The following is a 24,255-nucleotide window of genomic DNA, read 5'->3' on the forward strand; positions in this document are numbered from 1 at the left end:
TGAGGCAGATTAGGGGGACGGAGAATGTCCAGCTAAGAGTCATTCAGTCAGCTTCATGGCTGACCAGGGGAGGAAGATTTGAATCCAGATCTCCCCAGTCCTCATTCAGCTCTCTAACCACTGCACCACATTGGCTCAGGGGATGTAATCCTTGTCTCCCTTAGCAAGAAAGAAGAAACCATTATTCTTGGAGGGTGTTTGTGATTGAGTTGAACTAAGAAAGGGCCTGTGGACCTTGGTCCCAAATAAATGAAGAACCTCGTAAGGCCCCTGACTTCCATCCATCTCTTAGCTGACTCTGCTTCTGTTCCCTTCCTTTTCTTCTCCCCCTCAACAGCAAACGTCGTTTTGGATCCGGACACAGCATATCCCTGGCTCATTGTGTCTGAGGATCAGAAAAGCCTCACACTTGGAGACAAATATCAAGATCTGCCCCAGAATCCTGAGAGATTCAACTTCTGGCCTTGTGTGCTGGGATGTGAGGGATTCACAGCAGGCAGACATTCCTGGGAAGTTGCTGTGGGAGGTGAGGGAGACTGGGCTGTGGGGGTTGCCAGCAAGTCTGTGAAGAGAAAGGGTTATTTCGACTTTGATCCTGAGGAAGGGATCTGGGCTGTAGGGAAATGGACAGGGATATACGCGGCTCTCACCTCCCCTGTGTACACTCCTCTGTCCCTGTGTGGGGCATTGAAGAGAGTCCGAGTGTCTCTGAATTGTGCTGTGCCACGACTGACCTTTTTCAATGCTGATACAGCAGCCCCACTCTACACTTTCTCAGGAGCCTCCTTCACCAGAGGGACCATCTGCCCCTTCTTTTGTGTGCGTGAAAAGAGTGTCGTCCTCACCCTCTCCCTCTGAGGCAGCCACATGGTCTTCCTCCCAGGCCCACCTAGTTTTCTTCTCCACACCAGGGCAGTTAAGAAGAAATCAAAGCCTTTTAGACCAAGAGTCCCTTTTCTGGCTTCCTCTCACTTCAACCAAAGCTAAAAAAAAGAAGTCTGATTTCTCCCCTCCCTTATCCAGAGTTCCCCCCCTTTCTCAGAAACTATTTCTTAAAGACACAGTAGTTCATTAAGGGTTGTAAACATCACAGTTTAACTGAATGATGGAGGAAAAGAGGGATATAAATGTAACAAGTAAAATAAATTACACCACAAACCATTCTCAGAAAAGGCAAAACTCTTATCAGTGGGTATCTCTTCAGTCCTGGTTCCCCCCTCCCTATTCTTCTGGACGGGTCACTTGGATTTGTTGATTTTTACATCCCCTTTCCACTCATTCTTGAAATAATTTTGCCGCTCATGTAAAATGATTTCCCCCACCCCACAAGTTTTTGTACAAGGGTGCAATTCTTTTCTCATCTGCTTTTGATTTCGATTGCATTAGCTCATGTTTTTTATAAGATTTTTTTTTTTTTTACACATCCACGTTGAGGATTTGCTGGCTCTTTCAGCAGGTCGAGGATATGTTGATATGTAATTCTTTTATTTTTTTCTTTTCTTTAAAAAAATGTATTTCTGCTCCATTTTATTTGGGTGCTTCTGCTTACACAAAGGAGAAAGTTGTTGCACCTTTGCACAAAGGCACCAAGAAGTTGTTGTTTATTTAAAGGTCCATCATGTCAGCGTTTCCTTGCTCCCTCTGCAACCCTATTGGCCGGAAATTGAGGGAGGAGGGGGCTGTGAATGTGATCCCAGTGGAATAAGGACACCCCCTGCCTGGAAAATCTGTTGTGGTGATGAGTAATACAGACGACCAAAACCCTGTCACTTTTAGGGATGTGCACAGAACTGGCTGGCCCGGTTCAGTTCGAGGCCGGCCTGGCCTTGAACTCAACTGGGCCAGTTTGGTCCAGCACCCCTCAAATCTACCTGGTCCAGTCTGGTGGTGTTTGCAAATTCTCTCTCTCTCTCTCTCTCTCTCTCTCTCATATTTGGGGGGGTGAAGGTTCCCCCTCCTCCCGCCAGCCTCCATCATCACTGCCATAGCCTGTCCTGCTGCTTCTTCTGGCTCGTTCGGGCCTTCCGAAAATGACATGGTGGCCATTTCTGATGCTGCCGTGCATGCTCGCAGAGGCCATCTGCCCATGCACGGTGGCATCCAAAATGGTCACTGCACCATTTTCGGAAGGCCAGAACGAGACAGAAGAAGCGACAGGACAGGCTAGGGCGGTGATGATGGAGGCTGGTGGGGAGAGTGGGAACCTTCGCGGACCACTCCCCAGCCTAGAGAAAGCCTCCCAAAGGGGCTAAACGGTTAAAAAAATGTTTTTTAAAAATCCCAAACACGTGACTAGGTTCGGTTCCAGTCTGGACAGAACTGGGGGTGGGGTTCAGTTCAACCTTGAACCCCCGGACTCCCAGACCAAACCCCCAGATCAGTCTGCACATCAGAGGCGTAACTAGGGAAAACGGTGCCCGGGGCAAGCACTGAAATTGTGCCCCCCCGCCCCCGCCGCGCCCCCTGCCCCCCCAACATACATCTGACTGACACACATGTTTCAGAAAACTTTTATTTAAAAAATTTAAAAAATTACAAAAATTACCAAAAATTTCAAAATGCAATAAATAACCCAAAATGCAATAAATAACCCAAAATGCAATAAATAACCAAAAATATATAACCTGAAATCATAACTTGGCCCTCCTTGCTTTCATAGATGCAAATTGGTCTATGATGCCATCAAAGTTAGTTTTGTCTGTTTCCTCTCTCTCTATGCTCAGCAGAGCAAGATCACAGAGTCTGCCTTGACCCATGGAAGCTCTCAGACAGGAAAGTATCAGCTTTAACTTGCTGAATGATCTTTCACAGCTGGCAACGGAAATTGCAATGGTCAGCATGATCTGTACAGCAATGCGCAAGTTGGGGAAGGTGGCGTCATATCCAAATTGAACTATAAATTCGAGAAGCTGTTCCGGTCTTGCTACTCTCATGTCGGTCCGTGCTGCTAGCAACATTCTGCAGACCAAAATCTCGTCATATAGCTCCACATCAACATCAGTGCTGTACATTTTGCAGAAATTTTCACAGTTCTTCTTTAGGTTCTCTGTGTCAGCACTGTAGCACAGTCCCTCGATATCGAGAAGGAACCCAAACTTGGCATCAGTGTCATGCAGGCGAGTGAACCTTTCACCCAGTTCTCTGTTAAGACGGTCGAGTGCTCCCTTCATGACTCTTTCCATCTCCTCCCTAGCTGTTAGCCCAGCGTCTCTTGATTTCTCACCAGGCATTCGTTTTTTCCGTCTCGGACGTCTTTCAAAGTCGACATCCCATTCTTCAGAGACGATGTCCTATGTTGAGTGCCTCACTGACCAGCACTTCTCTCACACCATGAAAACAATCCTGGAGGGCTTTCAAATGCACAGCAGCATTGTGGAAGTTCATTTTAGGATCCTGCAGCCTCTTTTGAACACTGTCAATTCGAGCGAGGATCTTATTCCAAAAACCTAGTAGAGTCAGAAATTCATAAGTCAACAAGTGGCTGCGCAGCAGCTTTGCATCACTTCTGCTTTCAACGTTCTCATCTTCATCATCTCTCATGTCCTGAAGAACTTGAAGTATCTTCTCCAGGTGATTGTTGACTGGCTTCACTGCTTCCGTCCTTGAACTCCACCTGGTTTCAGACTCTGACTTAAGAGACACAGGCACGGCGTCTCTGAGTCTTTGCCAGCGCTGTGTTGAGTGAGAAAAAAAACACGTAGACGGAATCAATGGTTCCAAAAAATGACTCCATCTCCACATCCACTTTGGCTGCATGTACACCCACCAAGTTGAGTGAATGATTGTCGCAATTCACAAACACTGCCAGCTTGTTTTTCTCATGTATCCTTCGGGCAACACCACTTCTGTGTCCAGTCATCACAGCAGCATTGTCATAGCACTGTGACCGACAATCTTGCAGCTCCATTCCGTCCTTCTCTAACTTTTCCAAAATGTCTTTAGTCAAGCTCTCAGCATCCTTCCGGCTTACCTGGATAAAACCAAGGAAGGACTCTCTCACATGGACTATATTCCTCTCATAATCAATTTCTACATATCGAACTACTTGTGACATCTGCTCACGGTGTGCCAGGTCAGGAGTCGAGTCGAACATGAGGCCATAGTATTTTGCTTTGCGAATGCCTCCCAGTAGACTCTTGCGAACAGTGGATGCCATCAGGTGGGTGAATTCATTCTGGACTGCCGGTGAGAGATAAGAGGTGGATCCAGGATGACTTTCCACATGGGTCAGGTGTTCTTTCATGACTGGGTCACAAGTAGCCAATAGTTTTACTAAGCCAAGGAAATTTCCTACATTGGCGTCATATCGCTGAAGTGACTCCCTATGTCCTCGCAAAGCCAGGTTCTGAGTTGCAAGGTATTTGATGCAGTTAAGGATTCTTGTCAAGATTTCGCGCCACCTCTGCTTCTCCTTTTCAATCTGTGACCGAAGTTCCGCATCAATGAGTCCTCTGTTTCCAGCTATATTTCTCTCCATTTCTATCCACTGTGCGAAGCACTCCAGATGATTCTTGGCATTCTCATGAACAGGAATCCTTTCAGGTTTTTTCCAGTTGTTGAATCCACTTTTCTGCTCCAGTGTTGACTGATGCTCTGATCGGGAAAAGAGAAGACAGCAGAAGCAAAATGCCGACCTCTTAGAAGGGGAATAGAGCAGCCATGGGCGAGTCACCTCCGCACCACAGCCACCTCCCAATCTCTTCCTGAACCAAGTCTTGTTCATCGCACAGTTTTTAGATGGTAGGAAAGGCCCCTCAGAGTTCTGGAAATACTTTGCACCCAGCTTTATCATTTCTTCTCTCAGCATGTCAGGGATAATCGGTCTTCCAGTTGCCTTGTCAAACTGCAGAAGTCCGATGTCATGCCGCTCAATCACTTCCGGCCTAACGGTTAGAGGCTCTTGGTCAGTATCCGGTTCACTGCACATAGTGTCCTCCTCCTCCTTTGGGTTCAGTCTCACTCTCATCAGTAGACTCGACATCACCACTGGCTTCCCCTCCTGTCACGTCCACACTCTCTGTGGCAGCCTCCTCATCTGGCTGGACTCCCTCCTCCACTTGGGGCAGATGTGCACTTGATCCACCTTCATCTGGCTGGACTTCCTCCTCCACTTGTGCTGGCGACTCTGTGGGAGGTGGTGTGGAGCTACTTGTCCCGGGCCTTGTAAGGAATGACTCGAGGACCCTGCTCGACCTCTGGGCTTCCTCTGCCTCCAGCCTCCGCCTCTTCCGTCCTGCAGCTCCACTTGCCTTCCTCGGTGGCATGATGATGTTCGAATCTCTAAGGGAATGTGTTCATTATGTCAACATCCCACTCTTCCTCCAAGGAGCCCTATGCCCTATGCACACCTATGTCTGCATTTGACACCCCGGGTTACACAATAATGCTTTCCAGTATACTGGAATTCTTGAGAGCCAGCACACCCCCACAACTGTTTCTGTATTGAAGTCTGGGCATAGCAAGTTTGTAGTGGGCCCAGAGACAAGATTTTAAATTCCTCCCCCCCATCAATGCAGCTCAGCACATGAAGTCAAGCAATATTGACTTCATTAATATCAAATTAATTCATTTACAATAAATTACACTGCTTAACATCAAATTGCATTTGACTTAGAAAGGTTTGCTTTACTTACAGTTGGCTGGTTCAAAGTGCTGGTTTGTGGTTGGTTGTGTGCCTGCAGTTCCAGTCAGCAGAGGTGCTATTATTGTTTTTTGAGAGAAAATAGTATTTATTTTTTGTATTTGCTGTCCCCTAACATAGTTAGTAGCCTCATTCTACCCAGATGCTTGCAGCACAAACAGCTGGCCTAATTTAATCTCTCTCTTAACCACCCTTATGTCCACTGGCAAATTGAAGGAACTCCTCCTGTTAGCTATGTGGCTGGCACAGACTGGCGTCAAAAAGGCTGCTTTATACTGAGTCAGACCATTGGTCCATCTAGCTCAGAATTGTCTGCACAAACTGGCAGTGGCTTCTCCAAGGCTACAGGCAGGAGTGCCGTTCAGCTGTGTCTTGAAGATGCGAGGGAGGGAACTTGGAAGCTTCTTCATGCAAGCATGCAAGTGCTCTTCCCACATCATGCAGTGCTTCACACATGTAGTCTCCCATTCAAATGCAAACCAAGGTAGACCTTGGTTTCATGCTTGCAACCAAGAAGTGCATATGTTGATTATGGGTTGTGTGGAAAAAGCACTTCCTTTTTTCAGACCTAAGTTTCATGGGAGGATCCCCTGGTTCTAGTGTTATGAGAGAGTGAGAAAAATTTCTATCAACTTTATATAAATTGATTAGATAGATAAATTAAGTGCTGTCAAGTCGGTGACAACTTTATATACCACTCTTCAACCAAGGTTCTCAAAGCGGTTTACATAGGAAAAACAAATAATACATAAATAAGATGGTCCCTGTCTCCAAGATCAGTTGTCTTCCACATACAGCCACATAATTTATGGCAAGGCCCAGAGGCTTGAAAGCTAATCCCTGACATAGAATCATAGAGTTTTAGAATTGGACAGATGAGGTAGAACTAAGTACTATATTTGCCTGAATCCAATACTAGGTCCCCCCCCCCAATTCTTTGATGTTATAAATCATCTTAAATTTGGAGTCCACTTCCTTTTGGGTAATATAGGTAGAACTTGCATTTAACCTCTATTGCTTAAGGGACTCATCTGAAATTCAGAATTGTATTTGGGTAAATACGGTCTTTACATACGATAAAATAGCCTAGAAGACTTTAGAATAATCTACCTAATGAAAAATGATACTAATGCCTATGGACATCCCGTGTGGATGAGAAGATATTTTTCTGAATATGCTGGGCATTCCTGATGTCATGGTGAAAGCTAGTGATGGAATCAAAGATGCCTACAACCTGAAATAAGGGAAGTGGGATTTGATGGATGCTTAAACACTGCCACATGGACCTGGCTCTGCAACAGATAAATACGCATGACTAGTAGGGCACTATCAGCAAGTGAAGCATTCAGAAATAGCAGAAGTTCTATATAAAAATGTAATGCCTCAGTAATTAAGCATTACACTTAATTTTGAGCTGCTACGCTTTTCCATTAAGCAGTGCAGCATCAACATTCATACAGCTGCAGTGAAATTGTATTCTGCATCAACTAAAAAGAATATAAAATGACATAATCACAGGTGGGAAAGTAAAGTCCAGACTGTTCCACTTAGAATCTGCCAGTCAGAAATCACTTCTGTGTAACAAAGACATCAACCACAGAACTCGGAATTTTCTCTGGATTGATATCCAATTATGATTTGTTCATCATGTATATATCATGAAGTGATATGTACAGTCTACTATGTTTTCAGTTTGGTGTTGGTGTACTGTCCAAATTAAACTGTAATGAATTTGAGGTTATGATGGTGATTATTGCTGGCTTTCTATTGTTTTGTTAGGCTAATAGTTCAGGAGGCCAATGGATGTTTCTTAAGGTGAGATAATAGTTGATAAATTGACTGGGAGTATCTTTTAATGAGGGACTTCCCTAGAAGGTGAGGGAATTAATCAGTATCTTGTAAGATAGCAGTATCCTTCCTTTGGTGAGAGGGACTGATATGTGAGTGTCTAAAGAACAAAACAAGCAGCTTGAGACAGGCAGGCAGCCTCTGTGTGGAGATTGAGAGAGTGACTGTTTTTGAGGGCTTGGGATGGAAAAGCTGACGAAAGAACAGAAGCAACTTGAGGTGCAGGACCATTCTCTGGGGAACTGGTGTAATCAATTTATTAGCCTTCATACTCTTGGTTGTTCACACAGGTATCAAGTCTTTGGTTCCCATGTTTATCAGAAACAACTATTGTGTCATCTTCTTGAAGTTGTTTGTTGTTGTTTTTTTGTATCTGCATGACAATCTGTCTCCAGTGATCCCTGCAAATATATAAAAGATAACTACTGTTCCTGACACTAAGAGATATGCTACTATGAGTGGAGTAAAAATAGCCTCGCTTTCTGTATACTTCACAACTGCAAGGAAATGGGAAGATGCAACACAGAGTTCTCTCTCTGTGCTGTGACTGCATTTATGACTGCAGTGGCAGCAGAAGGGCCCTGTTCTGAATGTCTGTTGGAACTGAATTATTTTTACTGTAGTTATTCACCCTAAGCTCCACTAAGCAACAGTTAGGCAGGTTCTGGGAAATGCTGAAAATCATATTTCTCCCATTTTTGTAAGTCTAAAAATAGTTTCAGTTTTAGACAGACGTGTCCCCTCTTTCCATTTTCCCTCTTACTCCAAATGACCATTGAACTCAGTAAAACCCCACTAAAACTTTTTAATATGTTGAGAAGAGAATGGACTTTTTCTCAAATAGCAGCATAGTACTCAGAAGAAGGGCCCTGTTCTGAATGTCTGTTGGAACTGAATTATTTTTACTGTAGTTATTCACCCTAAGCTCCACTAAGCAACAGTTAGGCAGGTTCTGGGAAATGCTGAAAATCATATATCTCCCATTTCTGGTTACCAAAAATGGTAACCTTGTTACCATTGATGTCTATCCAATTCATTTCAATAAGAGCAGAGGCGTAACTAATAAGAGTCTTATTGATATGAATTGGATAGACATCAAGGTAACAGAGAGGGAAAATGAGAACTTCCCCCACTCCCCTCCCTTCCTTTAGGTCTCCAGAGATTACAATACCAAAAGAATAGATAGCGAGGAAAAAACCCTAATCACATGATGCAGCTGAAGGCATTGTTTCAGAGCCAATTGGAACATTAAAGGAGCAGACAGACAATGAAGAGAAAAGGCACGGAGAGCAAGCAGACCACGGAAGGGAGAAACTAAAGTCATGTAAAAGGACCCACCCATCATCCAGTTCAGCGGAAGAAGGGAAAGGGGAGGTGGGGAGGCCGGGAAGGGAGGAAAAGAGAAAGGCGCTCCTTCAGGTCTCCAGAGATTACAACACCAAAAGAATAGATAGCGAGCGAGGAAAAAACCCTAATCACATGATGGAGCTGAAGGCATTGTTTCAAAGCTAATTGGAACATTAAAGGTCGGAGCAGACAATGAAGAGAAAAGGCATGGAGAGCAAGCAGACCACGGAAGGGAGAAACTGTAAGTCATGTAAAAAAGGACCCATCATCCAGTTCAGCGGAAGAAGGGAGAGAGGTGGGGAGGCTGGGAAGGGAGATGCTGGGGAGGAGCCCGATCCTGACCAAGGAAGAAACCAGTGAAGCGGAGCAAAATGCAATAATGCCAAGCCCGCCCCGCCGCGCCCGCCTGACCAAGTTCACACACAAATTTCATTGATCTTCTATCATCGATGATCTCACACACACCTTGTCCACTCCTGGCTGGTGCTGCTTGCTTGGCTTGTGTTGTTAGCCCGCTCCGCCGCGCCCGCCCGCCCCCCCGACCAAATTCACACACAGATTTCATTGATCTATCATCGATGATGATCTCACACACACCTTGTCCACTCCTGGCTGGTGCTGCTTGCTTGGCTTGTGTGCGGGCTCAGTGTGCAGCGGCCTCACGCCTCAGCAGCAGAAAAACGCTCCGTGTCCCGTCACTCCGACTCTCTGCCTCGTCGCCGAGTCACGCACGTGCTGCACGGCGAGCTGGGAGGAGGAGTCGGACACCACACCACCAGCACCACGCATGCGCGACTGGTGGCGGGGCGGGGACTGGGGAGTGCCGCGGAGAGTACTTGCTTGTTGTTCCTCCTGCACATGCTCAGCTGTTGTGATGATAACGACAAATTTTAGGCGCCCGCACACGGCACCAGAGCCGACCGAGCAATGGGGGGGGGGCGGGGGGCGGCACCGAGACCGGGGGAGGGGGGGCGCCACGCCCGGTCAGACTGCTCACTCTCGACTCGACTGCTGCCTGCACTAAAAAACAAAACAAAACAAAAAAACGGGAAAGCCAGGGGATCGGCGCGGGGGCACTTTTGGCGCCCCCCACGTGACCAGCCAGGGTGGCGCCCGGGGCACTTGCCCCCCCTGCCCCCCTATCGTTATGCCTATGCTGCACATCCCTAGTCACATTGCATAGAAAACTGCCTGAGAACCGCTGCCTCATTCCGTGGCACTTTGCAGCACTTTAACTGTTGCAAAGTGCACATAGCTCCCAAACCCAGGAAGAACAAAGTTTTTGATTGTGTGAATGACCTCTTAGTTTATACCTTAATGGTTGAATGAAAGTGGAGCCCCCAGCAGAGTTAGATAATCAGGGTAGATGATAATTCAATACCAAAAGGGAGGAACATAACATAAGAACATAGGGAGCTGCCATATACTGAGTCAGACCATTGATCTATCTAGCTCAGTATTGTCGTCACAGACTGGCAGTGGCTTCTCCGGGGTTGCAGGCAGGAATCTCTCTCAGCCCGATCTTGGGGATGCCAGAGAGGGAACTTGGAACCTTCTGCTCTTCTCAGTGGCTCCATCCCCTAATATCTTCCAGTGCTCACACATTAAGTCTCCCATTCATATGCAACCCTGCTTAGCTAAGGGGACAAATCATGCTTGCTACCACAAGACCAGCTCTCCTCTCCTAATGTCCCCCGTTCAGAGCATTCAGGTTGGAGTGGAAGTATAAGACATACTTGGGCTAAGATTGACATCTTTGTTTTGTCACAAAAGCATGTCTCACTTTTCTTGTGTCACTCTGTTTCTTCACATAGGTTAGTCTTGGGTGAAAAGATTTCGTAGTTACCATATTTTCCACTGGACAGGTGTCATAACAGAGGGGGTCTACTTCACAGGGTTGTTGTGAGGCTAAAGCAGGCCTCTTGGAACTATTAAGAGGAAAGGTAGGATAGACGTGAAGTAGAGAAACTGCAGGAGTCAGTAATTCCTACAGTGCAGGAATGTGCTTGGTGGTGGGTCAAAGACACTCTGCCTGTGCTCAAAGATACTCTTACTGTTCCCTAGGTTCCAGGGCTGAGATCTAACAAGAACAGTCTCAAGTTCCTTCTGCTAGGGAAGACTGCCCATGAGAGTAACATAGGGCCAGTGGAGCCCCCAACAGAGTTAGATGATATGGGGTAACAATTGTCTTTTCTATCCACTTGTTTGCAAAGAGGCTCTTCTTCAATCAGTTTGGGAAGCTTCCTTCAATGAAGGTTTCAAATGCACAAGTCCTGGCATCCCCTTATATCACTGCCAAATTCTTAGGAATAATGTCTGCATATATGAAAGGGCACAGAACAGGTGAGGCAACACAGGAAGTGGACCAATTATTTAATGTTCAAAATGCTGGAGGCAAGCCTCTGAATTACACGGAACCCTTTCTGAAGCATTTTGTCCATGAATAAAAATATATACCTCAGTTGGTGCCAACTTTGTAAAACTCGGTGGCTGCCTTCGCACATCATGGCAAACTGGATTCCGGGCAACTATGCCAGAGGTTCAGGTTTGCTGCTGGTTCTGAAAGAAGAAAGACCCGAGGTTTCCGACCCCAAACCTGAATCCGAACCCTCAGCTGCACTTCAGTCTCACCGCCAAAACCTCCATCAGAAAGTGCCATTGCATTGTTTGAAGGTGACAGTTTATGTTCAACTGGAGTTGAGGGTAGGAAGCTCCTCCCACTTCCTTCTCTGCTTGGCTGCCGTGGCTTTTCTTTATGCAAAGGAGGAAGCTCGCATAGCCAGCCCCACCCCAGCTTCCCAGACTCCAGATCGGATGGTCTGGGAATGCAGTGGGGAGAATGGGAGCAAACCACGGGTCTGTTGGACCCATGGTTTGCCGTTATGCGTGAAGGGGCCTATATTTACCAAGGGAGGGTCTATAACTCAGTGACAGAGCACATATTAAACAGCTATTGGTTCAAGTAGGGAGGAAAGGGTGAAGGTTTTTTTTTTTTTAATTAATTTGAGCTCAATGACCCAAGAGATGGCAGTGTTTGACCATGAAGAACTCTGTGGGTCTTTCAGTCAGCTTCCCACATGCTGTTGAGCTGACATAATCCAGAATCCTTTTCAGGAAGAGTATCGCCCATTTGCTCAAACAAAAGTAAAGTTGTTGCTCTGTTGTTAATGTGAGGCAGCCATGGCAGCTGGGGGTCCCCTCAGGGATCTCTGTGATGAAGCCACTTGTCCCTTCTGCCTGGAGATCTGATGGTCAGGTTTGGTTACAGCTGCCAGTGGCTTTTTTTGGTGGCGATGTGAGACCAGGCCTTCTCTGTGGCTGCCCAAGGGCTTTGGAATGTACTCCCTGTAAGTATAAGCTATTGCCCTTCTCTGTCTGCCTTCAAATTGCTTAAGATGAACTTGTTTTCTTAGGCCTTTTGCTAAAACTCTTTTTAAGAAGTTCTTTTATTGAAAATTATTATATTAAAAATTATGACTTTAAAATTGTGTTAATTGTTTTTATTGAGTTTTATTTATTGTTTTAAGTTGTGTACACCACCTTGAGATTCAGGTGGTGTACACTTGAATAAAAATTTATTGATTTGATTCATTGACTTATTACATTTACATGCCACCTAACACCTTGAGATTCAGGTGCTAGGTGGTTTATAAATGGAATGAATTGAGGGAACAAACAAGGCGGAAACGGTGTCAATGCAGGACCTCCTGAACATCAGAAGGGTGCGTTTATTTATAGAGTACAAAAGAGGTGGTGCAAATGTATAGGGAGAGAGCGTGGAAAGAGCGGATTGGTTCTATTTTGCCGCAGTATGGGAGGAGTGCTTATCAGGGTGCGACCGCCACATTCCAGTATGGTATGCCAGTCCTGGGTGGGGTGTTTACCCTTATCAGCCTACATCTCCCCCTTTTCTGTTTTAACATGGTGATATGCATAATGGGTGCTCACATATCAGGGAGACATTGGTTCCATGGGTGTGAAACATATAATACGCGTGACGGACCCACATGTTGGGGTGTGAAAGAGAAGCCAAGGGCAAAGCTTCAGTAGGTACATAAAAAAGGCAGAAGAAATAACAAAACAGAATAAGGCAAGAATTTGCATTCAGGGCTGCAAACACGGCTGCCAGAAAGTTCTCAGGGGTCTTTTCTTTTTCCTCCTGCTCCAGGAGCACGGTCGCCTGCGCTGCCAGATTCTTCACCATTCCCCAGGTCACTGGCGGGTTGTTCTTCCTGTTGCTGCCTCGTTGTCGGGGCTGTGCCGGGAAGCTCTCCTTCAGGTGGAGACCGAAGTTCGGGATCGGGTTGGACAGACCTTGATGCCACGACATCCTGGGTGGGTCGAACACAGCGGGCAGGTACCCACAACGGGCCTGTTGGGAGATCCACAGCAGCATAACCCCGGCCCCAAGTGATCAGGGGAACAGGACCTTTCCACTGCGGGTCCGGCAGGCGCTTGTAACGCACCAAGGGCCGGGGGGACGGCTCGGTGGTGCGAAAGTGTTTTTGTACGCGGGATAAATAATGAGAATCAGAGAAAATAAGGTTTAAGTGATTAATAGTAAATAGAACATGTGCAAGCAGTTGCTCCCTGTCCGGCAAGGACAGGGGACTTCCCCCTTTCCTGTCTTGTCGAACCAAAGCAGCCTTCAAAGTGCGGTTGGCCCGTTCAACGATAGCTTGGCCTGTTGAGTTGTAAGGTATGCCGAAAGTATGACGGATGTCCCAACGCGCACAGAAGGAAGCAAAGGCCGAGGAACAGTAGGCAGGGCCATTATCAGTTTTTAAAGCGGACGGCTGTCCCATGACTGCAAAGCAGCGGACAAGGTGATTGCAGACATGGCGAGTTTTTTCGCCCTTCTGCGGGGTGGCCCAAATGTACCCTGAGTAAGTATCGATTGTAACGTGAAGCCAGCGCCAGGGAGCAAATGGGGGCCACTGCGTTACATCCATCTGCCACAACGCATTGGCTCCCAACCCCCTGGGATTTACCCCTGTGGACGGGTAAGAGGCTTGGCCTGAACATTGGGGGCACTGTTGAATAATGGCCTGGGCGTCTGTGAGGGGAATAGAGAACCTATGGGCGAGGCTGCGGGCAGATTGATGGTGCATGGCATGACTTTGCGCTGGGGAGACTGGAAAGGCGCGTAACAGCTGATCAGCTTTTGCATTTCCCTCTGCCAGCGAGCCTGGAAAGGGTTGATGGCTGCGAATATGGGCGGCAAAGAGAAGCGTTCTGCGCTGCGCCAGCAGACGTTGCAACGCAATAAACAAACCAAGAAGGTTCCTGTCTAGATTGTGAGAGACATAACTTCCTTCAAGTACAGTGAGGACATTATAAACGTACAAGCTGTCAGTGATTAAATTAAAACTAGAGTCTGCAAACACTGTGCAAGCCAGGACTACCGCAGCAAGCTCTGCACGTTGCGGAGATGTTTGTGGGGTAGTATATCGGGCTTTCCATTCACCATCCACCTGCCAAGTCATCACACCTCTGGTAGGTGACCCATCAGTAAAGACAGTGGGCGCCCCTTGGAGGGGGGCTGGGCTTAGGCAAGTGCCGAGTCTAATAGGCAAATGGGGGAGAAGTTGCAACCGTACATCCTTGGGAAGGTGGTATGCAACCTCTCCAGTAAAATCAGCTAACGCGAGTTGCAAGGCTAAGGAAGAACGGAAACCAGACTCCCAGTCACTTTGGGGGATGGGTATGTGGAGTCGAATAGGATCCATGCCAAAAAGGGCCAAGCAACGATCGCGCCCTTTGCGGAGGATCAAAGCTAGCATAGCCAATTGAGTCAAGACAGTGGTTTTTGGCGTATGTGCAAGGTGGAGCCACTCCAAGATATGCACCTCCGACGAGGAGACTTGAGCGATTGCTCCGGTGAACTGAGGTCGGGTTGCTACGATTAGAAGTGCAGGGGGCATATTTTCTATTGCACGATCTACCCAACGCTCTTTTAGGGCGATATTCACCTTCTTAATCACTTCTAACTGAGGCTGAGATAATGTAATGAGGTCAGCCGGTTGTCGGCCTTGCTTAAGAGCCTCAAAAAGCGGGTGGAGGTCATTAGTTGTCAATTTATAGTATGGCCGTGCCCAATTAAGGGTCCCTAAGATTTGTTGTAAGTGTACATAAGTCAGCTTTGGTGGCAAAATAATTTCGGGTAGTTGGGGCATGGCGTAGGCGCTCATCAAACGGTGGCCAAGATACAAAAAGGGCTCGGAGAGCTGGATTTTTTCAGGTGCAATTATTAACCCAAACTCTCTCAGGGACTGAGTTAGAATAGGTAACCAATTAAGAGGTAATCTAGGCCCCGATACCAAGATATCATCCATGTAATGAATAACTAGGAGGGTCGGATAACGCTTACGAAACTCCGATAATGCTTGATGCACGTAAAGCTGACACAGCACAGGGCTGTTCAACATGCCCTGGACAATACAGACCAATGATACCTTTGTGTGGGCTGGGCATTATTCAGAACTGGTACCGTGAAAGCAAACTTTTTCTTATCTTGAGGCTGAAGGGGAATAGTGTAAAAACAGTCTTTCAAATCTACGATGGCGACCTGGTAACCCGCAGGTATTAAGTTAGGATTAGGTAGTCCACATTGCAAGGGGCCCATGGGTTCAATAATTTTATTTACTTCCCTCAAATCATGTAAGAGTCGCCATTTCCCTGATTTTTTCTTTATCACAAAAACAGGGGTATTATAGGGGCTAGAGGAAAATTCCAAGTGTCCAGCTTGCACCTGCTCCTTTACCAGGTGCAGCAGAGCCTCTAATTTGTCTTTTGGCAAAGGCCATTGCTCTACCCAAATGGGTTCTTCAGTTTTCCAGGTGAGGGCCAATGCTCGGTGCGGGGAAGCTACTCCCGCATGTTGATCCGAGTTCCCAGCTGTTGCAGGAGGTCGCGTCCCCATAGGTTAAAAGGGAGCGGTATTATGACTGGTTGAAAGTGAGCTATAACTGGACCGGCTTGACTTGCTCTCACCGCCAACCACTCAGTGCTCTGGCTAGAAGATTGTTCCCCACCCACTCCCCAAATAGAGGGGGCGGGCTCCTTAGGCCACTGAGACGGCCATTCCTTTACCGTAATGACCGACACATCCGCCCCAGTGTCCAACAACCCTTCGAGGCAGTGCCCATGAATCCAAAACTTACGAGTTGGCTTTCCACTGGCAATGTTCGTCTGGACCAGCGCAACCTGTGGGGATAACATAGAGGCCTTAGGCCCCACTGGGGTGAGGTTCCGTACGCTTAGGCAATGAGCCCACGAATCTCCCTGCTTAAGGGTCAGGGGCATGTGCCCCCAAACCTGAAGCATGATAGATGTCTGGGGAATGTAGTCAAGCAATTCCGGGACCACAAAAATCCCTTGAGGGCTCGCTGCTTGCGTTGGTAAAATAAGCAGTGGCTCAGGACCCTCAAAGGGAGTCGCTGGCAATGTGGGAACAAGTATAACTTCCCCTGGGAACACTGAGGTGGCATTCTTTTGAAGCACAAGCGCGACAGCACATCCGGGTGTCGGCAATGATTCCTCTTTCTTTATTCCGGGGCCCGAGGAAGGCCCGCTCCCCGGTTTCCCGGGGAGGTCTCTGTTCCTACAGGGTTAGTACGGCATTGGTTAGCCCAATGGTAGCCCTTGCTACATCTGGGACACTTCTTCGAGGGGCGACCAGCATTCTTCTGGTTCGATCCAGATTTATGTGCTCCTCCGCCTGGCGCTCGGCACGCAGCACGGAAGTGGCCAGGCTTCTGGCAGTTGTAGCAGTTCCCCGTGGGCTTATTGGATTGTTTCAAAGCCATAGCTAACAGGCCCATATCGTACGATTTTGAGCCGATTTCAGCACAAGCCTGAATCATGTCCGCCAGGGAATAAGTCTGACGGTGGATAACTCCCTGCAAGGCCTTTTTGCTGTCCGCGTTGGCATTCTCAAATGCCAATTTTTGCAGCAGCTCTCCCTGAGCCTCAACATTGTCCAACTGCCGAGCGATCGCAACCTTCAAACGGTCCACAAAGCTTGTGTATGGCTCTGAGGGTCCTTGCTTGATCACTGCAAAGGAGCGAGCCGGGGTGCCAGCCGAGGGCACCCTGCGGAGCGCTCGGAGGACACACATTCCAACCGCCTTAATGTGTCCATCAGGCAACTGGCATTGCATGGCCAGAGGCTCGAACTGCCCAGAACCATAAACCTGCTCTGCTGTAATCTGCGCTGTGGCGCCCAAACGGGCTGCCTGCTGGTATTCGCTATCCCACACCACATACTGTGAAGGCGTTAAAATCATACGAAACAACGCCTTCCAGTCGTGCGGGGTCATGAGGTATCCATTGTTAAGACCTTCCAAAATGCCCTGGACAAAGGTAGACTGGAGTCCTGAGTCCTTCACGGCTCGATTTAACTCCCGGAGGACCGAATACGGAAGTGGTTCCCAGTCCACGTGGGCGTTTCCTTGGCCGTCTACCGGACCTCGCATCACTGGGAACAGAGCTGGGTTCTCTCCAGCCCATTCTTCCCCATCTACCAGGATTTGTCCGGACTTTTTGGCATGATGGAGTCCCTCCACAACAACCCCTCGAAAGCCCAGCTTCTCCTTAAGAGCCCTGGAGTTCGGGGGCCCCGAGGCCGTCGGCGTGACGGCGGGCAGCAACACAGGGTATGGAGGGGGTGCGGCATCCACAACTTCAGATTTCAGGAGCACAGGCTCCCCACCGAAGAAAGCCGCGACTGCTTCCAGCACCTTTCTGCTGAGCAGGAGGTGCTGGATCGGAGCTCGTGGCTCCGCCTGCAGCTCGGTCCCTATCTTTCTCCAATGTTCTGCTTTCAATGTCCCTTTGTACGGATACCAAGGGCATTGACAATCGACCTCCCGTAAGAGATCAGCGAGATCATGCACAGGCACCACCTCCCCGGAATGTTGCCGGATAATTTTTTGCAATTCTTCCGCATGCTGTTTCTGATCAACAGAAAGACTAGAGCCCATACTTACGAGGGAGCCGAAGCTGAGTGCACTAAGAAGACTGTTCCAGTCGCGTAAGCAGGGTGCTGAGGGATCTGGATCACGTCGGGGTCACCAGATGAGGGAACAAACAAGGCGGAAACGGTGTCAATGCAGGACCTCCTGAACATCAGAAGGGTGCGTTTATTTATAGAGTACAAAAGAGGTGGTGCAAATGTATAGGGAGAGAGCGTGGAAAGAGCGGATTGGTTCTATTTTGCCGCAGTATGGGAGGAGTGCTTATCAGGGTGCGACCGCCACATTCCAGTATGGTATGCCAGTCCTGGGTGGGGTGTTTACCCTTATCAGCCTACAATGAATGAATGAAATGTACCAAGGAAGGTGGTGCAAAAACAGTCAGCAGAGATCGTGGTAAATAAGCGCTCATGGGTTTGTATAGTGTTTGGTTTACAAAACTGTGATTAAAGAATCAAAAAAGGCTAAGGGTGGGGACCTCGGCCTGTCTTTTATGTTTGGCCAATAGGGCTGTGCTAGTCTTTTCCTGCCAATGGCTGCTAATATAATTGTCTAAGGAAATGGCAGGCTGTACTCCACAAAAACGTTTTGTGGCATCCACACTACCCAGGAGATTCCCCCTATATTGATATCATGTCTGGCTCAAAGTTTTGTTTTGGGACAAGATGCAAGGGTGATGAGCCCAGGTCAGGGCCGGATTAACATAGTAGCAAATGTAGCATTTGCTACGTGCCCCGTGTTTTCTAGGGCCCCGCACGCCTGGCTTGAACGTCTGCCCCTTCTTTTGCTCTCTATTTGGTGCTCGCTGACTCTCCTCATTGCCTGCTGCTGCCCATTCTCTCGCCTCGGCATTTAAGCAAGGTCTTCCTGGCACCATGGTGTTGATTGGGTTATCTATTATTATGTTAAGCAGCACGGGAGGGAGCAGTAAGAACAACAATAGGAACAGATAGCTTTCAAAGGGGTCTCAAAGATAACTTAATCGCCAGGGAGTTGGTCTTTATTTGTTTAAACTGTAAAAGTTTTTAAAAACATACACAGAAAGAGTAAAAGAAATAAAAGCAGTTTAGATTTAAAAACAACTAACTACTGATGCCGGGCGGAAGAAAGGAAGCTAAAGAAGATGCTAGTTGAATGTTGCCAGCGTTTTCCGACTGACTGGGAGAGGGTAAAGATAAACAATGAGAATGTGTACCTTTAGGAGGAAAAAGAAAGCCGGAAGTAACTCAGATGCACGGCAAGAGGAGTCTCAAAGTTTAGTGGATCAATTGAGGGGAGCTTATATCATGGTCTTGTAGGGTAAGGTCACTTATATCCTCCTTTAGTATCTAGTGCTGTTGTGAGGGAATTTGTGATCATTGCTTTTCAAGGAACTGCCAAATTTAAGGTGAGCTCCTTTCCTCTCCTCTAGAACTGAAGTAACTACTGCTGCGTTGCCAACTTCATTAGCTTTACATTGGTATGCCCGTTGAAATTGTCCAAAGATAAACGGAGGCTGCAAACCTAAACACACTTACTAGAGAGTAAGACTCATTGAGTTCAGTGGGACTTACTTCTGAGTAAACATGCTTATGGTTGCACTGAATGATTTGTGCATTTCCTCCTTTTAATATTAAGCATGTTAGTGTAATTTAGCTTGAAAGAGGCTGTGCCTCCTGCCAAAAGATTGTCTTTTGGATACTTCTGTTTTCATGGAAGTTGCTAATGCACCTCATCATAATCACATCATTTGCAATGCATCAACTATTTTAAATATACATCTGCTTTCCTGTCAGGCTTGCACAAGAGGTTAAACATATATTTTTAATATTGTCAAATGGTCCTTTTAATGTGATGGCTGCTGGGATCCAATATGTTCTGCACACATTGGAATCAAACATCCACTGTTGTGTGCCAAAATTGCTAATAGGTTCAGATTTCTCAAAGTACAGAATTCCTGAGAACCTTTTAATTTAAACATTCAGAGTTTTGTTCCCCACCCCCTTTCTCTTTGTGAAAATAACTCCAAAAGGAGAACCCATGGTCAGGAGTCACAAAAGTGTGTGTGGGGTGTGTGTGTGTGTGTTTTGCAAAGTTTGTTGACTGGCTGGCTCAGCTGAGTGGAGGCATGGGGAGGTTGGGGGGGGGCACTAGGCAAATGAAAAAATTGAATTACTTTACTATGCAAGTAAATAATTTATGTTTTAATATTTATGTGCATTTTTAATTTGGGGCCCCTTCATAACATATGCTACAGGCCCCACACTAGCTTAATCCGGCCCTGGCCCAGGTCCATAGCCAATGAATAAGGAAGTGGTCCTGTGCATCTAAAGGTGAGCTTTGGACAATGCAAATGAGATGTCCACACAACTAGGAGACCCTCCTGGAGCCAGAGGCATGTGGCTGGCGACTGCTGGAAACAGCTTGTTGGATCAGTTGGAAACAAGCGAGTTCCCCAAGGCCACCAAATGGATCCAGGACAGAGGCAGGGTCTGAGCCCCAAGGGTGCCTGCAGACAAGGGGCTCTTATTGCTGCACAAAGGCTGCCCCCCCCCTTTGGGCAACATCCTGCATTATTACTTACACAGAAATGTGCATCTTGACCAATTGCTGGGAATGCCAATCTGCCCAGTTTTTGATGATTAATCCTCTTGTGGTTTTTCAGGCATATACAGATCTTTATAATAGTTACTACATTGTTCTAAAATATGCACATTTGTCTTTGCATTTCTACCAAAGAAAACCACATGGCTCTGTGGTCGCCAGGAGTTGACACCGACTCGGCAGCATAACTTTACTTTACTCCAGCTCACCCATCTTGGCACGGAGGCTTCTGGCATTGGGGATACAGACACCTATACGCTGGGTCCCTCACCTGGTGTTGCCGTGTGCTCTCCCCCTCACCATCATTTGACCTATTAGGCAAGCTGTCCTGTGTGTCCATCTGCTCAACTCCGGGCTCTACTCTGTCCCCTTCTGGTTTATCCAAAACATGTTCACCCGCACACCTTAGGGGATTTTGCCAGCAGAAGCAGATACCACCCTGTTCCCACCAGCAATCCCCCAGGCGTCATTTTAAAAGCTTCTCTGGGACCTTCTTGATTTTTAGTGCCAGCAGTCTGGTTCCATCTTAGTTCAAATGGAGCCCGTCCCTTTTGTACAGGCTTCGTTTCCCCCAAAATCTATCCCAGTGCCTAACAAATCTAAACCCCTCCTCCCAGCACCACGGTCTCATTCACGCATTGAGACCCCTCAGCTCCGCCTGTCTCACAGTCCCTGCGCATGAAACAGGTTGCACTTCAGAGAATGCTGCCCTGGGGGTCCTGGACTCCAGTATGCTACCTAACAGCCTAAATTGGGCTTCCAAGACCTCCTGACTGCATTTCCCAACATTGTTGGTGCCAACGTGCACCATGACAGCTGACTCCTTCCACACACTGCCCAATAGCTTACCTAGACACAGTGTGACATCCGCAACCTTCACACCAGGCAGGCAAGTAACAGTGTGTTCTACATGGGTCACAGACCCATCTCTCTATGCCCCTAACAACTGAATCACCACTACTAAGAGGCCCCCACCTCCTGGAGGAGTATCCTCTGTGCGAGAGGATGTGGGCACATCACCAATTTCCCTCTTCCTCAGATTGATGTCCTCCTTCCCTGAGACCCTCATTCTCCATGACAGCAGAAGCGCCGTCAGCCTGGGAGTGGGATGCCTCTACCACATCACTGAGAGTCTCATCCACACACCTCTCTGCCTCCCTGAGCTTCTCCAGGTCAGCCACCTTGGCTTCAAGGGAACTAACGTGTTCCCTGAGAGCCAAGAGCTCTTTGCATCGAGAGCACACCTGCAACTTCTGCCCCTCAGGCAGATAGTCATACATGCGACATTCTGTGCAATACACTGGGAAGCGGCCCCTCCCCTGCTGGCATTCTACCTTCATACCTAGTTTGATTGGGTATTTAAAGTATATGGGGCTTGAAGCTAGGTACTGGGCACAGTTGTCAGCTATTTATTTATTTATTTATTTATTTATTTATTTGGCATATTTTTAATACCGCCCAAAACCTACGTCTCTGGGCGGTTTACAACAAAATAAAAACAGAAAGTAAAATATTAGTTAAAAACAAAAACAAAAAGTTTTACACATTACAACAATTTAATTTTTTTAAACAATATCTTAAAACAGCCTTAAAACCATTAAAATAGTATTAATTAAAAGCCTGGGTGAACAGATGCATCTTTAAAGACTTAAAAAGCTGTCAGAGATTGGGAGGCTCTTATTTCCCATGGAAGCGCATTCCAAAGCCTCGGGGCAGCAGCTTGTTGTTTTGGAATTGCACCTAGAGCCATTCATTCATTCATTCATTCATTTATTTATTTATATTTATTTTTATTATTATTATTAATCCCACTCTTCCTCCAAGGAGTCCAGAGCATTGTACATTGTTATATTTCTCCTCACAACAACCCTGTGAGGTAGGTTAGGCTGAGAGTTATGTAACTGGCCCAGAGCTACCCTATGAGTGTCATGGCTAAATAGGGATTTGAACTCTGCCTCCTCCAGCACCATTTTGTGTTTTGCTTCTCCTTCATCACTATTTTGCATCAGGCTCTAGTTGGTGAGACTTTTGTTACGTAGCCTTCAAATGAGTCAGACTTTTGGTCCATGTGGCTCAGCATTGTCTACACCAGGCCGGCTCAACTATACCCTCCCACCACAGCTGTTTTTGGACTGCAACTCCCATAATCCCCAACCACAGTGGCCAGGGATGATGTGAGTTGCAGGAGGGCCAAAGTTGAGCAGCCCTGGTCTACCCTGACTGGCAGTGGCTCTCCAGGGTTTCAGGCAGGAGTCTTTCCCAGCCTTACCTGGAGACGTTGCCAGGGATTGAACCTGCAGCCTTTCACATGCAAAGCAGATACCCTCCCACTGAGCTCTGCTCTTTCCCTGTTCAGTCATTTGGGAGACCATCTAAAAACAGAACAAATCCTACAAGGCTGAAGTCTGCCCAGCTCTGGTCTATTGTAATTGCCAGGGACTCTGCCCAGGACTCCAGCCCTGGTCCCAGAGACCTTTTCCCCAGGCTAACTGAGCAAAGAGGCACCTTCTCAAAGTGGCGATTCTCTTTCCTGAGCAGGGGGAGGGCAACTGGCCTCATCCATCCCCAGCACAGCATCCCTGCAGTGGCTGTTGTTTGGGTCTATCTTATGTTTCTTTTTTAGATGGTGAGTCTTTTGGGGACAAAGAGCCATTTCATTTTGACATTGAACCAGTTCAGATTGATGGCTCAATGTCGGACTGAACCTGCCTCTCCCCCCAGTTCAGTCCAATATTGAGCTGACACCCTCCCCCCACCGGCCTGTTCACGGGGTTCCAGTTAAACAATTTTTTAAAAACAGAAATAGAACTTGCCACCACTGCTCCAGGGGCTTCTCCGAGGCTGCAGGTGGGTGTGTGTGTGTGTGTCTCCAGAAGTTCCCCCTTTCCCCACCGGCCTCCATTATATTCCGGCGGCACAGGTGCAACCCACTGGTGGTGGCCCCAGGTGTTCTGTCCATATGTGGAAACGGGGCTGTGCAGCCACATCCACAAGGCGCTTCAGCCAGCACTGGGTTTCCAGCGTGGTTGGGAGCTATTAGAGATTTTTGTAGCAGAAAATCCTTCTAGCAAATTAAGGGAAATAGACAGATTCCGAAGTTAAGATTCTTGTTCATGTTTTGGCTGCTCTGTGACCAATTGAGCCCAAGGAAATAGACCACACAAGTAAAGAATATAAGAGTTTTTTCTCACCAAGCCTTGACACAAGTAGAAGCGTGCAGCAGTCTTGTGGTTACAATTGTTTACACGCTTGATGCAAAGAGCGGAAGCAACCTAGAAGCTGTCTAAGACACCAAAAGAAAGAAATGAGCCAGCTGGCTACCTTCACCCTCTGGGTGTCCCAGACTCCATCACAGTTTTTAGAAAGCTTCTTAAGTCTTGGCTTTTTATCCAGGCTTTTACATGACTGTTTCTATGCTGCTTCTATGTGGTTTTACTCTGGTGTCTATGTGTTTTTATGCTTGTATTTTATAGTTTTTAAATTAGATTTGTTTTATATTTTTAGCTTAATATTTTAATTGTCATTTTATTATATGTTTTTAACTTTTGTAAACTGCCTTGGGGTTGTTTTTAATGAAAGGCAGTATAGAAATTCAACAATAAATAAATAAATTTTATATACCTCTTTTTGGTCACCTTTCATCTACTTAATTCACTCCTTGTAGATCAACTCATGATAGGTCAATATTCCTGATATATTTTATTAATTGGTTGAACACAAATCACTCTATTAATTGATGTAAATTGACGTCAATTGAGTGAGCATTGCGTCAGTACAAATCCACCTGGTACTTTTAGACTGCTACTTTCAAGGCCATGTTTCTTTTTTTAAAATCTAAAACGGGACTTTTGTGGTTAGCGA

The 24,255-nt window shown here is 47.0% G+C and overlaps 2 protein-coding genes across 5 annotated transcripts in view; one reads left to right on the top strand and one right to left on the bottom strand.

The window, feature by feature from the left end:
* Nucleotides 1-8,550, top strand: part of LOC128342662 (zinc finger protein RFP-like) — a 32,089-nt gene extending 23,539 nt beyond the window's left edge. For 2 of the 4 annotated variants that reach the window (XM_053290312.1, XM_053290313.1), the window contains one exon: nt 338-2,045. In XM_053290312.1, the coding sequence (XP_053146287.1) occupies nt 338-858 (521 nt within the window). In that variant the 3' untranslated portion in view covers nt 859-2,045. Of the gene's footprint in view, nt 1-337; nt 2,046-2,726 lie in introns of those variants that run through there. The other 2 variants (XM_053290316.1, XM_053290317.1) reach the window with 2 other exon arrangements.
* Nucleotides 8,551-12,528: 3,978 nt separating this feature from the next.
* On the bottom strand, nt 12,529-18,081 carry LOC128342705 (uncharacterized). Its single transcript, XM_053290452.1, has 3 exons — nt 17,827-18,081; nt 16,000-16,042; nt 12,529-13,208 (listed from the first exon to the last, which is right to left on the bottom strand). Exons 1-3 carry the CDS (start codon nt 17,964-17,966, stop codon nt 12,753-12,755), a joined length of 639 nt encoding a protein of 212 aa, XP_053146427.1. The 5' UTR covers nt 17,967-18,081; the 3' UTR covers nt 12,529-12,752.
* Between the last annotated feature and the right edge of the window lie 6,174 nt (nt 18,082-24,255).

The sequence above is a fragment of the Hemicordylus capensis genome, chromosome 2 (assembly GCF_027244095.1).
Source record: "Hemicordylus capensis ecotype Gifberg chromosome 2, rHemCap1.1.pri, whole genome shotgun sequence".
Taxonomy (NCBI): Eukaryota; Metazoa; Chordata; class Lepidosauria; order Squamata; family Cordylidae; genus Hemicordylus; species Hemicordylus capensis.